The 19,264-nt window shown below is 34.3% G+C and overlaps 1 protein-coding gene across 10 annotated transcripts in view; it reads left to right on the top strand.

Annotated features, from left to right (window-relative positions):
• CDK14 (cyclin dependent kinase 14) overlaps nucleotides 1–19,264 on the top strand; it is a 772,185-nt gene that overhangs the window by 457,870 nt on the left and 295,051 nt on the right. For all 10 annotated transcript variants that reach the window (XM_074266573.1, XM_074266570.1, XM_074266566.1 and 7 more), the window contains one exon: nucleotides 18,072–18,195. In XM_074266573.1, the coding sequence (XP_074122674.1) occupies nucleotides 18,072–18,195 (124 nt within the window). The remainder of the gene's footprint in view (nucleotides 1–18,071; nucleotides 18,196–19,264) is intronic.

Below are 19,264 nucleotides of genomic sequence, written 5' to 3'. Positions count from 1 at the left end.
CACAAACTGTTTTCCATAATGAACACTCACCCTTAACTAATGGTTTCATTTTTTTTAAAGTAATATGTATTCTTGACAAATGGATAATTTCAGCAGTTAATTACCAATCTGGAAATTAACAACCTGAGTCAAAAGCCTGAGGACACTGGCCTTGTTATAAATATTTATGTTTGTTAAAAGTGTAACAACTGATTTCTGCCACTATGTCATTGGGTGCCTCTGAAACTGGTTAGTATTTACATACGATTTTTAGTGTTTTGTTGTTATTTTTTACACTAGCCATTTGTTGTTGATACTTTGAGATTTAGAATACAACCTTTAACTTAGAATGCATTATTCTGCTTCTGCATTACCAGGAGAATCTTTTTTTTTTTTTTCCCCCCCTTGGAAGTCTTAAATGAGTAATTTTTTTAGATATTTACTTACTAGTATATTGAGTAAAATTCCAATCAGAAGCCATTCCTTCCCCCCAACTAAATTAATTCAGTTTTCATGGGTTTCTTTAAAAATTCTAAGCATATGATAATGAATAATGAAACTTCTTTCAAAAAAAAGATTAATTGATAATGTCTTAATTTGATACCTGGAAATGCCAGTGGTGAAGGCTATTAATGAGATGAGGATAAATCTGTTGGCATCTTCATGAGATGTATTACCAGTTGAGTATTATCATCATAATTTTACCATAAAGTGCAAAAGAAATCATCTCTATTATAGCAATGCTTCTATTCTCTAATATTTGGGAATGAAATGTTTTGGAATAACTGAAATTGGGCCAAAGTATTTTTAAAATGGCCTATCATGTTTCACCAGATATTTGAAGTGCTATTGCAAGGAGACTAATTTTTCCATTTCAATAGATATGCTAATTAGGAAGGTATGAAGTTTATTACGGTTGAAAAGTTGCTATTTTTCATTCATAGTCCAGAGAACAAGCAGGTGTATAGCAGACAGAATAATGTTATGCCAAATTAAGGTTGTCTTATACAGATGGCATTGAGAATTGATTTTTAAATGAGACTTTCTGGTATTCAGATATTAAGCATGTCACCCATTTTCACTATATTCTCTGTTAGAGTTCTCATTTAGCTGGTAATGACTTTCTACTATGCAGAGTCTTTCCCTTCTCTATATTTTGAAAAATAGGATTACTTCCTATGCTTGTGAGAGTGTATATTGAAAAACTCCCAACTAAAATGCTTAATGAATATTTGTTTTATCCATTCTTCTGCTATGGATTTTTTTTTAAATATTAAAAAAAAACCAATTATATCCTATCCAGAAAGAGAAAAGTACAAATAATTTTAAAAGAAATATTGGATAATATCAGTCTACCTTAGGGTGAATATTAGAAATCAGAGCTCTGATTCTTGGTTGTCCTAGTGAAATCAGTGATGGGATGAAACAAAACTAAACTAAAAAATAGTAGATCAGGTTTAGTTATTAAGATTGGAAGAATTATTGACTTCATTGCCTTTGCCTAAGAGAAGGGATCAAGTCCATGAACTTCAAAAGAAGAAAATAAAGGAAACATTTCAGTGTATTTTTTCAAAAGGGAGAAAGAAGAGATAGCTTGTATAACTATACAGTAGGCACACAGTTTAGATTATCCTGCTAAGAATGAAGAAATCATGACTTCATGGCTTCTTTTTGTTAATTTTAAAATTAAAAATTATTTTTTTTTACTCCATACTTTATTAAGTTATCTCCTGGGAAAGAAAAATTCTGTCCACAACCATTTAATTCTTACAATTTAAGACCACAACATTGAAATCAAGATAAACCTGTAGTCAGAAATTAGAGCTAAGAAATATGTGTGTGTGTGTGTGTGTGTGTGTGTGTGTGTGTATTTATGGATAAGAAATTGGGAAGTCATCAGTATGCCCAAGTGGGATTTTTCTAGATTCTCTTAGGGACTCATAGGATGATAGCTCTAAAAGTAGGAGGACCCAATTTACACATGAAGAAATTGAGATCCAAGTGTGTTAATTGAATTTTCCAAAGTAAAATATAATATAAATTAATAAAATAATAATTATTAATCATATTATTATATAATATAATAATATAAAGCATTTGAATCCAGATTTTCTGACTTCAGAGTCAATATTGTTTCCACTGTACCATTGAGTATGTTAGGAATTAATTAAGTCTCTTCTAGTATAACTTGCCTATGCCTTGCTAATGAATATTTTATGTCAAATTTTCCCAACTATTATCTTCATGGGACCCTTGCTTAAGTCTTCATTTTTAACTTCATTTTTCTCTCCTCTCCCTGTCTTTCTCTCCTCCCCCTTTTTCTCTAACACTTTTAAGTGCTACTTAGTGAATGTACTAGACAATTCTAGGTGCTAGGAATTTAAAGATAAATGCTAAGAAATTTCCCAGGGAGCCTACTTTCCATTGAAAAACTTGTCCAAAATTATATAGATTAATGTGGTCCACCAGTTTTTAAATGTAAAATTCCAGTTGATATTAAACTTTCCCCTAAATGTGACCTATAAATTTGGTCTCAATATTTACATTAGCTTGTAATAATGGTTTAATTTGGCTTTATTTATTCTTAAACATATCACAATCCATATGAATTTAGCATTTCTTAAATAAAAGATTAATTAATTAAAAGATTCTGATTTCCCATTATTTTCCTTAAAAATACACAAAGAACAAATTGTTTTCCTTAAGAGATTTCCTAGAGGAAAAAGAAATGATAAGAGAAAAGCCCAAATTCATTAATTTGTGCATGAACTGACCTATTTGCTTCTGGCTATAATATAAGTCTAGGTCCTGATTTGTTATTTTCTTGAATCAATTTGCAATGAAAAAATTTAGGATCCCAGAATTTAGAACTTGAAGGGATTCTAGAGATCATTTGAGCCAACTGTTTTATTTCACTGCAATGAAATGCAGTCTCAGACAGCTCACATAAATAACCGAGGTCATGCTGGTCACTTAGTTCAGGACTTCCTAAATTTTTTTCACTTTTCACCTGAGGAATTTTTATATAAACTCAAAAAGATATATGGCTGTAAAATAGGTATATAAATCAAATGTTAACTGTTAATAAATCATAATTTTGTGACCTTCACATTCAGTGACATGAGCCCTTATGGGATCATGCCCCACAGTTTTAAGATGTTTTGATTTAGAACACAGTTGGGTGTCAGAACCTTAGATGTTATGACCTTAAATTCAGAACTCTGTTACACTGTACTGCTTCCTTTCCTAAAATGTATATGTTTTTTTAAAGGCTGTATCTGAACAATTGTTCAGATCTATCTCCTAGAGAGTTATTTATGTTGGACCATATTAAATTAAGACATGAGTTGACTGTGTAGAATAGGACTTCATAACAATAACTACAACAGCAAGTCCTCCTCCTCCATTCTTCTTCTTCCTCTTCTTCTTTCTCCTCCTTTTCCCTCATCTCCTTCCTCCTCGTCCTCTTCCTCCTCCTTTTCGTCTTTCTTTTCCTCTCCTCCTTCTTCTTTCTCTTCCTCCTCACACTCCTCCTCCTTTTCCTCATCCTCTTCTTCCTCCTTTTCCTCCTCCTTTTCATCATCCTCTTCCTCCTCCTCCTTCTTCTTTCTTCTTCTTCTTCCTCTTTTTGCTCTTCTTCTTCTTCTTTTCCTTCTTCCTCTTTTTATTTACTTCTTCCTCTTCTTTCTTTTTCATTGTCAACATTGCCATTATCATTGTTGTCTTATGGATCTCTTTGGAAGCATGGGCCTTTCTCAGAATCACGTTTTAAAAATGTTTGGAATAAAATATATTAAATTTTAAAAAGTGATATGTGATTTTCCAAGTCTTCAGCCTGTAAGAATCCTTATGTACTGTGTAATGGCCTTGTTTCTGTTTGACTTGGAAACCTCTGATCCAGCTAGCTTTATTTGACTGTGTTGCAGGGTAGATGTTGACCTGCTAGGGTAGAGAAAAGTTTTCATTTTCTAGGTATTCCTTAAGTTAATGAAATTACAGTCCAAGTCTTAGCCTTCTATGCCTCATAATTTGCTGGTAATAAATTTGAAACTGGGAAATATATCCTAACTGATTCATAGGTGGCAAGTGATACAATGGAAAGAATACTTAATTTGAGGCAGAAAATGGTGTATATCCTGGTTGTGATATTCAATGCCTGTGTAGTATCTTGGATAAATTACTCTCTCAGAGCCTGTTTCCTAATTTATAAAATGGAAATATTTACTCTTAGATCCTTTCTGAGTTTAGATCTTGTGATCCTATGTAGGCCTGTTTGAACTTAAATCTTATTTCTGGTACAATCATATATAATTTTAAGGGTAAGCCTCCATGAAAGGTCTCTATGAGAGTATAAGCATCTTAAGAACAGGATCTGTGTCTTTCTGTTTCTGAAAACTAGCACAGTACCATTCTCATGTCAAAATTTTGTATTTTAGCTTTATGTTAAAAAAAAAAAAACAAAACAATGAATGAGCTATGTTGTGATTGTTGGAATTAAACCTATCCTTCATTGTCTAAATCTAGTCTGCTGGTTGTTCTAAAATATTTTAAAATCCTTATGCCTTTATTCTTTTGCCAATACCTTTCAAATTATCTTTTTCCCCCTTGGAAATTGATGTTTACAAATTACTTAGTTTTGCACATTTTAAATGATGAAGCATGTAGCACAATTTCTGGTTATGAACATTGTATGAAATCTAACAAATGATGAGTTGCTTATGGAATCATGGAATATTATTTGGAAGAGACCAAAGCCTTTGCTGAAAAAAAGAGGCATGAATGTAATTCTATATTCCTTACAAATGATTGTCTAGCCTTAGTCCTGAAGAAAGACTTTCTTGACTATATATAATACAAAAAGTGTTTCCTTGTTCCTAGAGAAAATCTAACTTCCAGTTTTTGCTTTAGCGAAATAATATTACTCATTTTCCACATAACATTATCTTTGAAATCCTTGGGGACAGTTGTTATTTTTTTCTTTTGACTCATAAACATCCTGTTTGCTTTTGTTATCTTCCTTTTGATCTACTATATCTGCTTTTCAGTATTTTTACTAAAATTTAGGCCCCAAAGCTGAACATCATACCAGGGCAGCACAGTGGAATTCTTCCAAATTTGCTGCTTCTGGCATCCATTCCAAAGATTGCATTAGTATGCATTTGACTATAGTATCACAATGTGGACTTTTATAGAAACTTTGATTCTCAAAACTCCAGGATCTTTCCCCCTTCCCCCCCACAAACTGTTATTGCTTATCCAAGTCTGCTAAATGAATTTTTTTAAAAATCCAAGTATAATTCAAATATATTTCTGGTTCTGATAAAAGCCTCATTTCTAAAATATATAGAGAATTGATTCAAATTTATAAGAATTCAAGCCATTCTCCAATTGATAGTCAAAACAGACAATTTTCAGACAAAGAAATTGAAACTATTTCTAGTCATATGAAAAGGTGCTCCAAATCACTATTGATCAGAGAAATGCAAATTAAGACAATTTCCCTTCTTTAAGATATCTTTGGGATATAAGCCTAGTAGTAACACTGCTGGGTCAAAGGGTATGCACAGTTTGATAACTTTTTGAGCATAATTCAAAATTGCTCTTCAGAATGGCTGGATCAGTCCACAATCAGTGTCCTGGTTTTCCCATATCCCCTCCAACATTCGTTATCATCTTTTCCTGTCATTTTAGCTAATCTGAGAGGTGTGAAGTGGCACCTAAGAGTTGTCTTAATTTGAATTTCTCTGATCAGTAGTGATCTAGAGTGTTTTTCATATGAATGTAAATGGCTTTATTTTCTTTATTTGAAAATTATCTGTTCATATCCTTTGATCATTTATCAATTGGGGAATGGCTTGTATTTTTATAAATTTGAGTCTGACCTCTATGCATTTTAGAAATGAGACCTTTTATACTGGCTGTAAATATTGTTTCTCAGTTTTCTTCTTCCCATCTAATCTTGACTGCATTCGTTTTGTTTGAACAAAATTTTTTTTAGTTTAATGCAATCAAAATTATCCATTTTGCATTTCATAATGTTCTCTACTTCTTCTTTGGTCACAAATCCCTGCTTTCTTCACATATCTGAGAGGTGGACTATTTTTTGTTCTCTTAGTTTGCTTATAATTTCACTCTTTATGTCTAAATCATGAACCCATTTGGAACTAATCTTGGTCGATGCCTAGTTTCTTCCATATAATTTTCCAGTTTTCCCAGCAATATTTGTCAAATAGTGAGTTCCTATCCAGAAGCAAGAGCATAAATGGTAACATTTGATTACTTTAATCATTGATTGTTGCGTATTGTGAATCTAAACTCTTCCATTGATCAGCTACTTTTATTTCTTAGCCAGTACCAAATGGTTTCAATGATCCACTTTATAAAATGGTTTTAGTTTTGATACAGCTAAACCACCTTCCTTGCATTTTTAAAAAATAAATTCCCTTGTAATTCTTTTGTTCTTCCAGGTGAATTTTGTTATTGTTTTTTTCTAGTTCTATAAAGTAATTTCTTGGCAGTGTGATTGGTATGACAATTATATTAATTTGGCCCATCTGTGAGCACTTGATATTCTTCAATTGTTTAGATCTAACTTTTTTTTGTGTGTTAAAAGTATTGTTTAATTGTGTTCATATAGTTCCTGATTTTGTATTGGCAAGTAATCTCCCAAATATTTTATATGATCTACAGTGGTTTTAAATGGGATTTCTCTTTTTATCTCTTCCTCCTGGGCTTTATTGGTAGTACAGAGAAATGCCGATGATTTATATGGGTTCATTTTATATCCTGCATCTTTGCTAAAGTTGTGAATTGTTTAACCATCATATCATTTGCAAAGAGTTATAATTTTGTTTCCTTGTTACCTACTCTAATCCTTCAATTCTTTTTTCTTCTCTTATTGCTAAAGCTAGCATTTCTAATACATTATTTAATACACTATTGAATAGTAATGGCCAGAGTAGGCAACCTGGTTTCATTCCTGATCTTACTGAGAATGATTCTAGTTTACCCCCATTATAAATGATGCTTGCTGCTACTTTACTCTCTTAAGGAAAACTCCATTTAGTGTTTTTAATAGGAATGAGTGTTATGTTTTGTCAAATAATCTTTTCTGCATCTGTTGAGATAATCATATGATTTCTGTTGCTTTGGTTATTGATAATGGTCAATTATGTTGATAGTTTCATATTTCAGTAAACATTTATTTGGTGTCTGACCCCAGTCATTATGCAGGGCCGTGAGAATACAAATAGAAAAATGAGTCTCCATTTCATAGTGTGTACTTATATTCACTCTGGAGTGAAAATAAGGATGCAGTTTAGTGCATAAATAAATATAAAGTAATACAGTGATCACTAAAAAGTGTTTGAATCTGAAAAAATTTGTTTGGAAAAAGTACTACTTATATAGATCACCTTGAAATAGCTGGTGACTCTAGTAGACAAATATGGGATGAGGAATGGAAACAAGATATCAGATGTTATGTATGGAGACCATCAAATCAGCCAGCTTGGCTGGAGCACAGAGCAGTGTGTAAGCCAATCCTGGAAAGAGAGATGGCAGCCAGATTGTGAAGGGCTTTAAAGCAAACACAGAATTTTGTTTTAGCAGTGAAGCATCAGGGCACTCCTAAAGTTTCATGAGTAGGGAGTGACAGACATACGTCTTAGGAAATCAATTTGGTAACCATGGGAGCATAGATTGCAGAGATGGGGAGGACAGAGACCACATAGAAGTTAATTAGAATAGTTCAAATGAAAGGAGATAATGTCAGAAGCTACTGTGCAAAATTAGAACTTCATATGAGAAGGAGTTCATGACAGTCAACTACCTTGAACTCAGGAACAGTCCCCTGATTACAGTGATAACTGTAGGTCTCTTTAAAAATAGGACTTAATTATATTTTAGATTCATAGGTTTACAGATAGGTGTCCTCTAAGAGTTCCCTTATTTTGGTAGATGAGAAAGCTAAATTTGGGATCTTTTAAGTATGAACAGGGAGATGATTTACAGAATTTAAGGTTCTTTAACGTTCCCTCCTAGTTGTATGATTCAGAGAATTTTAAGTTAGATTAGGTGTTAGAAGTCAGCTGGTATAGTGGATAAAACTCCAGGCCTGAGATCAGGAAAACTCATTTTCCTGAGTTCAAATGTGACTTCAGACCCTTACTAGCTTGTTAGGTTCTTACTAAGTGCTAATGAGATAATGAGATATTAGGTTCTTACTAAGGGCTAAGTCAATACTTAACAATTCTCTGGTTCCGCCCTTTAAGGGGAGTTTTACCCCTTTGAACTTCTGGGGAGGAGCTTAATGTTTAAAAGGAGCAAGTTCATTGGTAGAAGTAATTTTCCCAGAAGCCCCTGAGTTATTCCACACCCATTCTCTGGGAGGATAAAAGAAGCAAGATTGAGCAAGGAGGAGTCTCTACTCTAGGTCAGAGTTGGTGGCCGAGAGATTGAGTTGAGACAGCAGATCTCCTCCCAGAGAGCGATTGGCAGTCTCTGGAGACAACAGAACTTTACATATTGGCGTCCACAATGTGGGGCAACGACTTTTGCTTATCCTGACAAGGACTTATTCTGAGCCCTTCAGAGGAGCTAGACTGGACCTTCACAATTTTCCTTTGGAGAATTACCTTTTTCTCCCCCTTTCTTTTGATTTAGAACATAGGGTGGTCATGACCTTGAAACATAAATCCATCAATATGGGAGGTATTACACATAATTACATAAATTATATAAGCATATAGTAACATAGTGACATAACACATGCTAGAAGTATGTAACAACTAACATGATCAAATAATCATAAATTGAGAATTTATACATGTCCATAAGTCCATTGCCCATTAGTCTCATCTTGTGTTAGGAAATCCAATGATTCCTGCTGGTTTTAAAGTTCTTTAACAGTCTTCTTATTAGCCATGCTCTTTTCAGTGTCAGATGTTTCTTAGATTTTCTCCTTTGTTTTGAGGTCTTTCTCTTTTTCTCTCTCTCTCCAGGTGCTTGTTGCCACCTATCTGTTTCCTTCTCCATATGTTTCCTTCTGTCTGTTAAAATACAAGCAAACCCTCTCTCCCAAGCAGTTAGTTAACCTATCTAATTTCCTTCTATTTACCACTTTCTAAATCTTTTCTCATCATCTGGCAATTATATTGGAGTTGTTTGCACTGGGCACAGCCCTGTTGGTTTAAAAGGCCTATATTCTCCCCAAGTATAATCCATTTTTGCAATCTGATTGCCTTTTGGCTGATTGATCAGGTAATCCCTTTCTGCTATGGGATTGCTTTTCAGCTGATAGATCACATCAGAGTCCTGACCTTCTAAAGGCTTTGGGTGTAACCTCAGCTGCCATCATGCCCCAAGTCTTTTTTGCCTGGGGCCCTGGACCTGGGCCCCTCATCCCGTTTCCCTGAATTATTCTACACTCTGATGCCCAATGGAGGCCTCTGTTGCATTTTGGACATAGGGTATTGGGTCTTGTTCTCCCACCCTGTCTTCTCACTCTATCTCCATAACTACACTGAGCTCTTAGATGTCCAATTTTTCCACATTGGAAACAAAGATGAATTTCTCTAGAAGTCCCTTGCCAACAGGGACCCTGTCTTTCCATGTTCATCATAGTCCGGCTGTAAAAAGCATTTGTTCCCACTGTAGCACATTGTCTTATGATCTCCTCTAAGGGAGCATCTTTGTCTAATCCCCATATAATTCTTTTGCAAATCTCATTGGCATTTTCCTTAGCCAGATGTCTGGTCATTATTTCTGTAGCTGTATTTTCTCTAATAGTTCTTTTGACAGCAGTTTGCAAACGTCCCACAAAATCCGCAAAAGATTCATTGGGACCTTGCTCTATTTTAGTGTATTAGGTTCTTACTAAGTGCAAGGTCCCAATGAATCACTTCACCCTGTGTGCCTCAGTTTCCTTATGTATAAAAAGAAGCTCGAGAAGGAAATGGCCAATCACTTCAATACCTTTGCCAAGAAAACTCAAAATAGAGTTATGAAGATTTGGACTCGACTTAAAATGCTGCCAATTCCAAGCCTGGTCCAATGCCCTGCCTTCAGAATATGCTTCATAAGTTACTATTGAATTGAATTGAATTGAATGACTGATCTGAAGTTCCTTTAGGAAAGTTAATGAACTGATCCAATTAGGGAAGGAGAGACAAAACAGAAAATAAAGTTCATCTGGCTTTTTTTTTTCCTTCAAAAATGAAGGTAGATGATAACATACATTTTCCAGTGTCGCAGCAATTCTTTTCTCTTATTAGAGACCCTTAAAGTCTGCCACAGGGGATGTCTGCTCCCCCTTGACATGATAAAAAAGTTAACTTAAGGTCTTAGACTGGAGTATTCAGTGTTTTCTTTGCACAATCATATGGTAAAGGAATCTGTGTTCTGAAGTTTACACCCTATCTAGATGGTTCATGCATTCAAACTAGTCTAGACATTCTGGAAATTAGAAAGTGGCTAGCATTCATCCCAAAAAACAAAAAACAGAGCTCTTTTGTGAGGGTAAATTAAACCCTTGTGTCAGTTGCCGGAGGAATAGGAAATATGGAAATAACTGTAAAAATATGAACACTGGCTGAGTTAAGATTTAGAATAATTTGTCAAATAAACTTAGATTTAATTGAAATCTCCATGAGGACTAAAGGCAAAACAGTCCCAAATAACATTTTAAGTTATTCAAAACTCCAAGCTTTCTGAATTTTTTAAAGTTTTATTTGTGGAATGTATAATGATTTATTTTATTTTGGGGAAGTGTAGGGAGAAGGTACTATCTATGCCATTAGGCATAGGGAAAAAAACATAAGTGGTACAGTTCATTACAAATGCAAGTTAACCCAGAAATTAAATTGCCCACAACTAATTTGAACAATACAACGAAGTCTTTAAGAGGTGCCCTTTTCAAAATTGCTTTTTAATGTTGTTTCTATTAGACTTTTGCTGAAGTGTTTTGCTGCAGTATTTTTGGCCCACTAAAGATATCCACTTAATTTCAAGTAGGCAAGGCCATCTTTTTTCTGCTTGGTGTGCCAAGGCTGGAGACTCTTGGCCCTCTGTATCAATCTCTACTATCAATTTACTGTCCTATTAGAGAGACTCATTTCAGGGATTTTTATAAACAATGTGCATATTTGACATCTGAAGCTGAAAAATATACTTTTTTAGAGATCCTAAGGAACATGTAACCATCAGTGGGAGCCTTTCCTTGTGAAATGAAAATACTAAGAAAAAAATATTCATATGTATTTAAATTTTCTGTTATATTGAAAGCTAATCCTCAGTCATATTGCTTACTTCTGGGAAAAAAAAAAAAAGATTTTTTTCATAGTCAAAAAATAAAACCAGTTTTCGTGGAGGACATGCTGAATGCATCCAGATTTGTCATTTGAAACTCAGTAATTCCTTAAGTTTTCTGTCATAATCTAATGCAGTGAACATAATAATGCAACATCATTTGACCCATGAATATATCAGAGCATTTATTTATTTGAGAACATTCCATGAGGTTCAATATGTGCATGAAATTATATAATTTTATGTAATGTACAATATTAATATATTAATACATATAGATAAAAAATATTGTTTCATTATAGTGTTGTGAAAAGATTAATGTAGAAGTTAGGGAAATGGTGTTATGTCGCTGACTCTGCCACTTGAACTTGTTTAATATCAGTCTCTTTGGGTTCCAATTTTCTCAACTCAAAAGTGACAATCTCTTGAAGCTCAATCGTATCCCTCCACCCCCATTTCTCTAATGATGTCTTTGGTGGTCTTTAGTTCCCTTTGCTATGACTTCATGTCAAAGAAAAATGACCAGCTAGAGCTTGTGAAAGTGGTCATTTACATAACGACCAATGAATAAAGGACCTTTTCTCATGCAGATACCCATGGAAAAGCTTGGTAAAAATCTGTGAAGCTGAGACTCAAAGTCTTTAATTCCCAAGAACTTCCTTAAAAAAAAAAAGGTTTGCATTACTTTCTGTTTAACTCAACATGACAATTCATTGGTCAGATTCCTCATGTTAAAAGCTTGACTATAATATGGCTTCCAAGTAAAAAGCGAACCAAAGAAACACCCTTGAAAACATTATTTTATAAGAAGTTTTTTGATATTTGCAGTAAAGAGGTTTAAAAAAAATGAACAACTTTTAGCAGTAGGGTATAGGGCTTCCATTTTGTCATTTGAAAATTTTGTATTGTTTTTTAGTTAGTGGAAAGGAGATCAGCATTAAAAATTACATCTCTCATAGTTTATTTTGGTAAAATAATTTTTCGCCTCTCTTGATCTTACTCATTTTTTTCCTCAGGATCACAAGAAGGTTGTCAAATAACACATAATGTTAACTCCAGGCTGGTGTGAATGCCAGTTCTGTTTCCTGTTGTATAAACAGTTGTGTGTGCTGTGAATATCAGACTCACCACAATTCAAAGGAGAAATTAGAGCGCTCCACTTTCTCCACTATTGACTCCTTTTTCACAGGATGCTGCTCTTTTCGTCAGTAAATTGTTAAAAATTCTCCAGTGAGAAGCTGCTTGGATGCAACACTTTATCTATTGATTAAAAACCTAAAAATATAGTGAGTGATGGGTCCTGTGATCTGGAGTTTGTTTCTGCTATGAATACAATTAACTTTGGGCTTGTATAATGATATCTTTTTCTAACATAGTATTTCATAATCTCCTTTGATGTATTATCCCTTTTGAATTATTTCTGGATAAGCTACAGTATCCTATTTCTTTATTAATTAGCAAAAGTATTTAACCTATCCCTTTGGGAAAACTTCTGCCTCTGTATTTCTTAGAAGAATATTCTTCTAAGTGTTTTCCTCTCCTCTCCTCTCCTTTGCTTTCCTCTCCTCTCCTCTCCTCTCTCTCTCTGTTTTCTCTCTCTCTTGTCTCTGAATCCAACTTCATACTTGAACACTAAGAATCAAAAGTAAATTCCCTGATATTTCTAAGATAAATGAAAAGATTTTTGCTGTGGATGTCTTCAATGTTCACTTTCCTCATTTGTAAGAAAAGGGTTGATTCCTAAGTCTCTTTCAACTTTCTTTGAATCATATTTTAAAAATGATGAAGATTTCATTTTTTTAAATCTGGGGGGAAAATAACCTGAGCATAACCTGCGTACTTTTGAGCAGTTCAGATTTTGAAAACAATTTTAAAAGATTGTTCAGAAATTAGTAAAAAGTAAAAAAAAATTAGCTAATGCTTGTTAATAAAGAAAAATTTTGCTAAAGACATTTGGGTCTCTGATAAGTTTGCATTTCTTCATTTTCTTCTTGGCAAGAACCTTCTTTCCAGTTTAATTTTGATGACAGTTAAAAGTTGATCCATTCTCATCAACTGTTAATTAATGACCCTGCAGGAGTTTGGTCTGGAAGTTGACCAAAACTGCCATCTTAACAATGAAAACAATCCATGGCCTCACTTAGAGAGACTCCTGAAGCAGTGGGGAAAATGTCACCAACAGTTGTACTTAATGATTTATAATATAAAAGAAAATTTGAATTTAATAAATTAGTTATAATAAAATGTGATTATTTATATAAAAGAATTTCATAGTGACATGAAATGATAAGTGGAAAAAATGATACCAATTTCTAACTTTGCTCTAACTTGTTATTCTAGTTGAACTGTTGGGTGTAGTTTCTTGACTGCTTTTTTTAGTGTAGTGTTCTCTTTTATTTCTATCCTTTTAGTCCTCTTTACAACTTTAATTCCTGAATCTTTTGTTACTGACATTCTTTAAAGCATCCCCAGTGTCTTTTGCTTTTTTTTTTTAATGTTAACTTTATACTCTTTATATTCTTCATATTTTCAAGGTGAATTAAGGTTGTTTTTTTAAGCACTCAATCTATAAGCATATTACTCCTACCATTAAGAACCCCTATAATTTGAAATGTTTCCAGTGATACTTCCATCTATGTTTTTCCCTTGTAACAAATTAACTTTTCATATTAGATAAAACAACATGAAGACAGTATTAAATGCCCCATAAAATTATAGAAGTAGAAAGTACCTTTGAAATTATTTATTCCTATTGCATCATATTCCAGTTAGGAAGGCCCTCAGATTCCAGATGGAGGCCCATCAGGAGGAAATTATTTGAATAGGTCAAACTGAAATATAAACAAGGTTCCTAAATTCCAAATCCTGTGCTCAGATTCTATTCCATGATGTTATTGGTTTTTGTTTGTTTTGTTTTGTTTTTCCTGAGGCTGGGGTTAAGTGACTTGCCCAGGGTCACACAGCTAGGAAGTGTTCAGTGTCTGAGACCAGATTTGAACTCCGGTCCTCCTGAATTCAAGGCTGGTGCTCTATCCACTGCCCCACCTACCTGCCCCCATGATGTTATTGTTATACTGTTTTAAATGTAATTTAAATATGTGTCATTAGCAACATGATTTGTCAATATGTATTCTGAACCTATGATTTAAATAGTTTAGGAAGGTCCCAGTGATGGAACTCTTTCAATCAAAGCAGAGCTACAATTATTTCACAGTTTATAGATGCAGTTATTGGGGACATTAAAAAGTTAAATGACGAGTATATTCATATAATCAACAGGTTTCAGAGATGAGTCTTAAATCAATGATTTTCAAGATTGCCTCTCTATCCTTTTTATTCTCATGAATTAATAAACTTTTTGGACTTATAACACATTCACACTCTTAAAAATTATTGAAGATCCCAGAGATCTTTTGTTTTTGTGGATTCTATCAACATAAAGCATAATAGAAACTTTTATCTTAATATTATTATTATGAAACTAGTTTTGACTTTGGAAACTCCTTGTAAAAAGTATTAGGGACCTCCAGAGGTCCCCGGACCATAATTTGAGTAATACTAGGTGGTGCAGTAGAGAGAATGCCAGGCTGGAGTCAAGGAGACTCATCTTTATGAGTTCAAATGTAGCCTCAGATACTTAGTAGTTGTTTAATCCTGGACATATCATGAAACCTTATTTTTCTCAGTTCCTCATCTATAAAAAGAGCTGGAGAAAGAAATGGTAAACCTTTCCTGTATTTTTGCCAAGAAAACCCCAAGTAGAAAATCAATCACAAAACAACAACAAACTCTGTATATTATGCAATTATATCTCTGTGGAATAGTAAGGTTTTAGTTATTATTGACATTAACAAAGTTACTTAAAAATCACTGGAAGTTATTTCTATATTTCTGATTCAGAAAGATACTTTGAAAATTCTTTTTTTTTATGATAGATATTACAATGTGATGAATTAAAGACTGGCATAATGTAATCTAGTTCCAACCTTGTTTTACACCATAAGGTATCTGCGTACTTAAAATAGCACCTTACTTACTCTTGAGGAAGGAGAAGGGCTTAATATCACTGTAAACTTAACCCAATAACCAACTACAGGAAAAGTTTTTGTTGTTAAGATTCTTCTCTCTGCCTTGGGAGCCTGAAGGCAAATGTCATACAAAAATATGCACTCAGGAACTTGCACAATCCAGTCCACATCCCTTTGGATTATAGAGCATTTTGTTTTCTTTGTCTCTAAAATATTAGTGCCTTTTGCTGAATAGCAAATGGTTTATTAAAAACAAAAAAAAAGCAACCAACCTAAATTTACATCAGAGTTTTTAGTATCAATTCTAATTTTCATTCCTTCCGTCTTTTTAAATTTTAGATGTGTCAATCTTTGGAGTTCATGTGCAAACTAAAGTAATTTTTATTTGCCCAGACTATAGGTTGACTTTTACCTCGCCTCCATGACTTCAGTTATTTAAACAAAGGCTTTTAAAGGAATTTCTAGTCATTGACTCTGAGGATAGTCTGGCTATTAGGTGTGTTACTGCTAGAAGATAGTAGTTAGCCAAAAGGTAGTCACTGACGTTGGGTAAACCTAGACTATCCTAACAGTAATGTATGTATTTTATGAAATATTAATATGCACTGATTTGAAGCAGTGATCTAGTACAAAGAGTACTTATTTTGAGCTTCATACGATTTATTAGTTATCTAGAATTTATATTTGGATCATTGTCCATAATTTAATAGATGTAAAACATTTGAAGTCTAAGATGTTCCTGCTTCATAGAAAAAGTTGATTAGCAGCACAATAAAATAGAAAGAATTTTGGTCATTTGTGTTCGAACCCTACTTAATTATGCAGTTACTTAATTTCTCTGGGCTTCAGTTATAGTAAAATGAGTTGGTTGGGAGAAAAGACTCCTGAAGTCCATTTTAGCTCAAAACTGATGATTCTATGAAGGCAGGTTTAAATCTTACTCCTTATTTACCACTGACATCTCAGTGAAGGTGCTTCAGTTCTCAATGTCCTCTCTGTAAAATGAAGAAGACAAGATTTCTTTCTTTTCTTTTTCTTTTTCTTTTTTAAAGGATTTTTAGGATCACTTTTTTCAATGCTCTTATCAGCTCATTTAAGTTTGCAAAGACTCCATGTTGTTACCAACTACAAAATGAGGAAGGAAGGATTATTGTTCAAAAGTGTAAAAGCCCCAAATGGACAGAAAGTAACAATGGAAGAGATGAATGTTCTGAAATTCCAGCTTTTATGAAGGGGTGGAGGGAAGGGTATTGTGTCTTTCCAGTAATTAATTTTGGGGAATATTTGCAAGGACAGCTAAGCATTTTGGGAGTGGGGTCAAGTGAATTATTTTAAAATGCTCCCCTTGATTCATAATTGCAAGATTAGAAAGCTTACAGGCCGCTTTATACCTTGTAGAATCAGAAGCATTCACTATGGCCTTCTCTCACTGTCTAAGTGAAAGTTTAAAAAACAACTTTGGAATAATTCTTTCAGATAAGTATCAACTGCCCTTTGCCCTTTTAATTTGTTTTTGTTTCTTCCTAAACCCACCTCCTCCCTTATTCCTGGTCTATTCTATAATAAGAGAAGATTCTGTAATCAGTCCTCAGGCAACAGTCTAATCTCTTGAAACCATATGGGTAAATGAAAAATAATTACAATTTTATAGGAATCGAACCTTATGTCTATCATTTTTTCCCCTCTGTATGTGTATGTGTGCAAGATGGTGTAGTTTAATTCTGCAGGGTTTTTTTTTTTTAATTCTTTCTTTGTCCCCTTTCTATTGAGATTCAAAAAAGGTGCTAAGTAAAAGGCAACAAGAGTCTTAAAGCTGAAGGCCTACCCTATTGTTTATAAAATGGAACGTTTCCATATTATGGAGATACTGTATTGAGTCAGATTTGCACTATTTGCCCCTCACTTCAGGGGGAAATCACTAGAGGATGTAAAAAGAAAATATCTCATTTTGCTGGTTGGGCCCTCATTTCCCCTATGACCTTTACACCAAGGCACATGTTGTCTATATGATCTTTATTCCATGGCATGCCTGTTATTCTATTTTATAATGACATAGAGGAATAAACCCTGGATTTGAAGTCAGACCACTGGGGCAAATACTGCTAATGATATTTATTACTTAGCTAGGCAAGCTGCTTTACTTTGTAGGCCTTGGTTTTCTTGGTATAAAATGAGGGCTTTGATTTAGATGACCTTTAAGGACCTTTACAACCTTAATCCCTGTGGTTTGATATGAGTAGGCGATTCCATAAGGACTACAGTAAGTAGCAGCATTGTATCAATGCTATGACATTCTATATGGACACACATTAGTATACATTGCCCAGGGAGCTTTCCAAATTCCAGTTATTTCTTATATTTTTGTAAAGTTTGGAAAGAATTTTCCCCTCAAAAGTCTTTTTTAAAATTAATGAAACAGAAAATTGTAGATGTTTAAATCACTTATACTTAGACTGATTTAATAGAAAACAGAATTCAGTTGGCTAGAGAACAATTTAGGTGGGTGAGACACTCTTGCTCACTCACAGAGCAAGTTGAAATTTCACTACTATTGGTTCTTGGTGAACCCATTTTTTCTGTACAGATTCTTCCCATTTTTAACAGATGATTTGATTTTTAAAAAATCTGTTTGATACTCATTTTCATTTTATACAATTACTCTTCAGAATGTGTATAGAAACTGATGTTTGTCTGCCTTCAGATTTTAACTGTCTTTTCTGCCCCCCCCCCTTTTTCCCTCCCCTCCCCATTTTCCAGTTGTTTTTATTTCAGTTGCTGCGAGGACTGTCTTACATCCACCAACGGTATATTTTGCACAGAGACCTGAAGCCACAGAATCTTCTCATCAGTGACACGGGGGAGTTAAAGCTGGCAGATTTCGGTAGGAAAGCAGTTAATTATGAGTCTATTTTGTCATGTTGTGAGAATGCCAGGCAGATGGTGGTGTGGATTTTGCTTAGACACAGCTACTGCATTGTAGAGCCTGGTAAAATTTCCTCTGGAATGAAGGATTCATTATGGTCCAAATAATGCTTGATAGATTAAAAAGTGAGAAAGGGAAGCATCTTTCACAATCAGAGAGAAGGGTGGGGGAATGAGGGGATGATCCCATGAGGGGCAGAGAGAGAAGAAGGAAAGAAGGGGGGGAGAAAAAGACAGATAGAGAGAGAGAGAGAGGAGGACAGAAAGACAGACAGACAAGGAGATTGAGAGATGAACCTCATTAGCATATTAAGATTGGCAGAAAAGGTCTTACAAGAAATGGAACAAGTCATCCCCTTGGCATTTTGAGAAAATGGCATTTAGAGGGAATTCACAGCTTAGAATCTTACTTGTGTGTATCATCACCCCAGGGACATAACCACTGGGCCCAAGGAACCACAAGCTGTGCTAACCTTTCTTGAAGTGACACTTGACTCAAGAATTTATGAAGAATTGGGAGAGCAAGTATTGAATATCATGGAAGGGAAGAAGCTTATTTAGGGTATTCATTTTATAAACTGAGAGTAGCCAGGAGGTCACAGGACACAGACTCCAACTCCTGGACTCAGAGTAAGAAGAGCTCATCCTCCTGAGTTCAAATATGGCTTCAGACACTTATTCTCTGTATGACCTTGGGAATGTCACTTAATCCTATTTGTCTGTTTCTTCATCTGTGTAAAAGAGCTGGAGAAGGAAAAGGCAAACCACTCTTGTATCTTTGCCAAGAAAATCCCAAAATAGGGTCATAAGGAATTGGACATGACTGAACAATGGCAAATTTTTAAACTGACCCTTCCATGGAAGTTTTCAAATTAGTTTATCCCACTCTAAAGACCATGTTCCTTCAACCTTTATCTCTGTGACTTGGAGACATAGAGGGATTGGTTCTCTCCTTGTTCCCTCCTCAGGTTCTCCCTTCCTTCTTGATGTATTCAGAAATCTCTGAATTGCCCTTATTCTCTGTCGGC

This window comes from Sminthopsis crassicaudata, chromosome 5 (assembly GCF_048593235.1).
Source record: "Sminthopsis crassicaudata isolate SCR6 chromosome 5, ASM4859323v1, whole genome shotgun sequence".
NCBI classification, from domain to species: domain Eukaryota; kingdom Metazoa; phylum Chordata; class Mammalia; order Dasyuromorphia; family Dasyuridae; genus Sminthopsis; species Sminthopsis crassicaudata.
The sequence above is the reverse complement of the archived record's forward strand: the minus strand, read 5'-3'. Positions and strand labels throughout refer to the sequence as shown.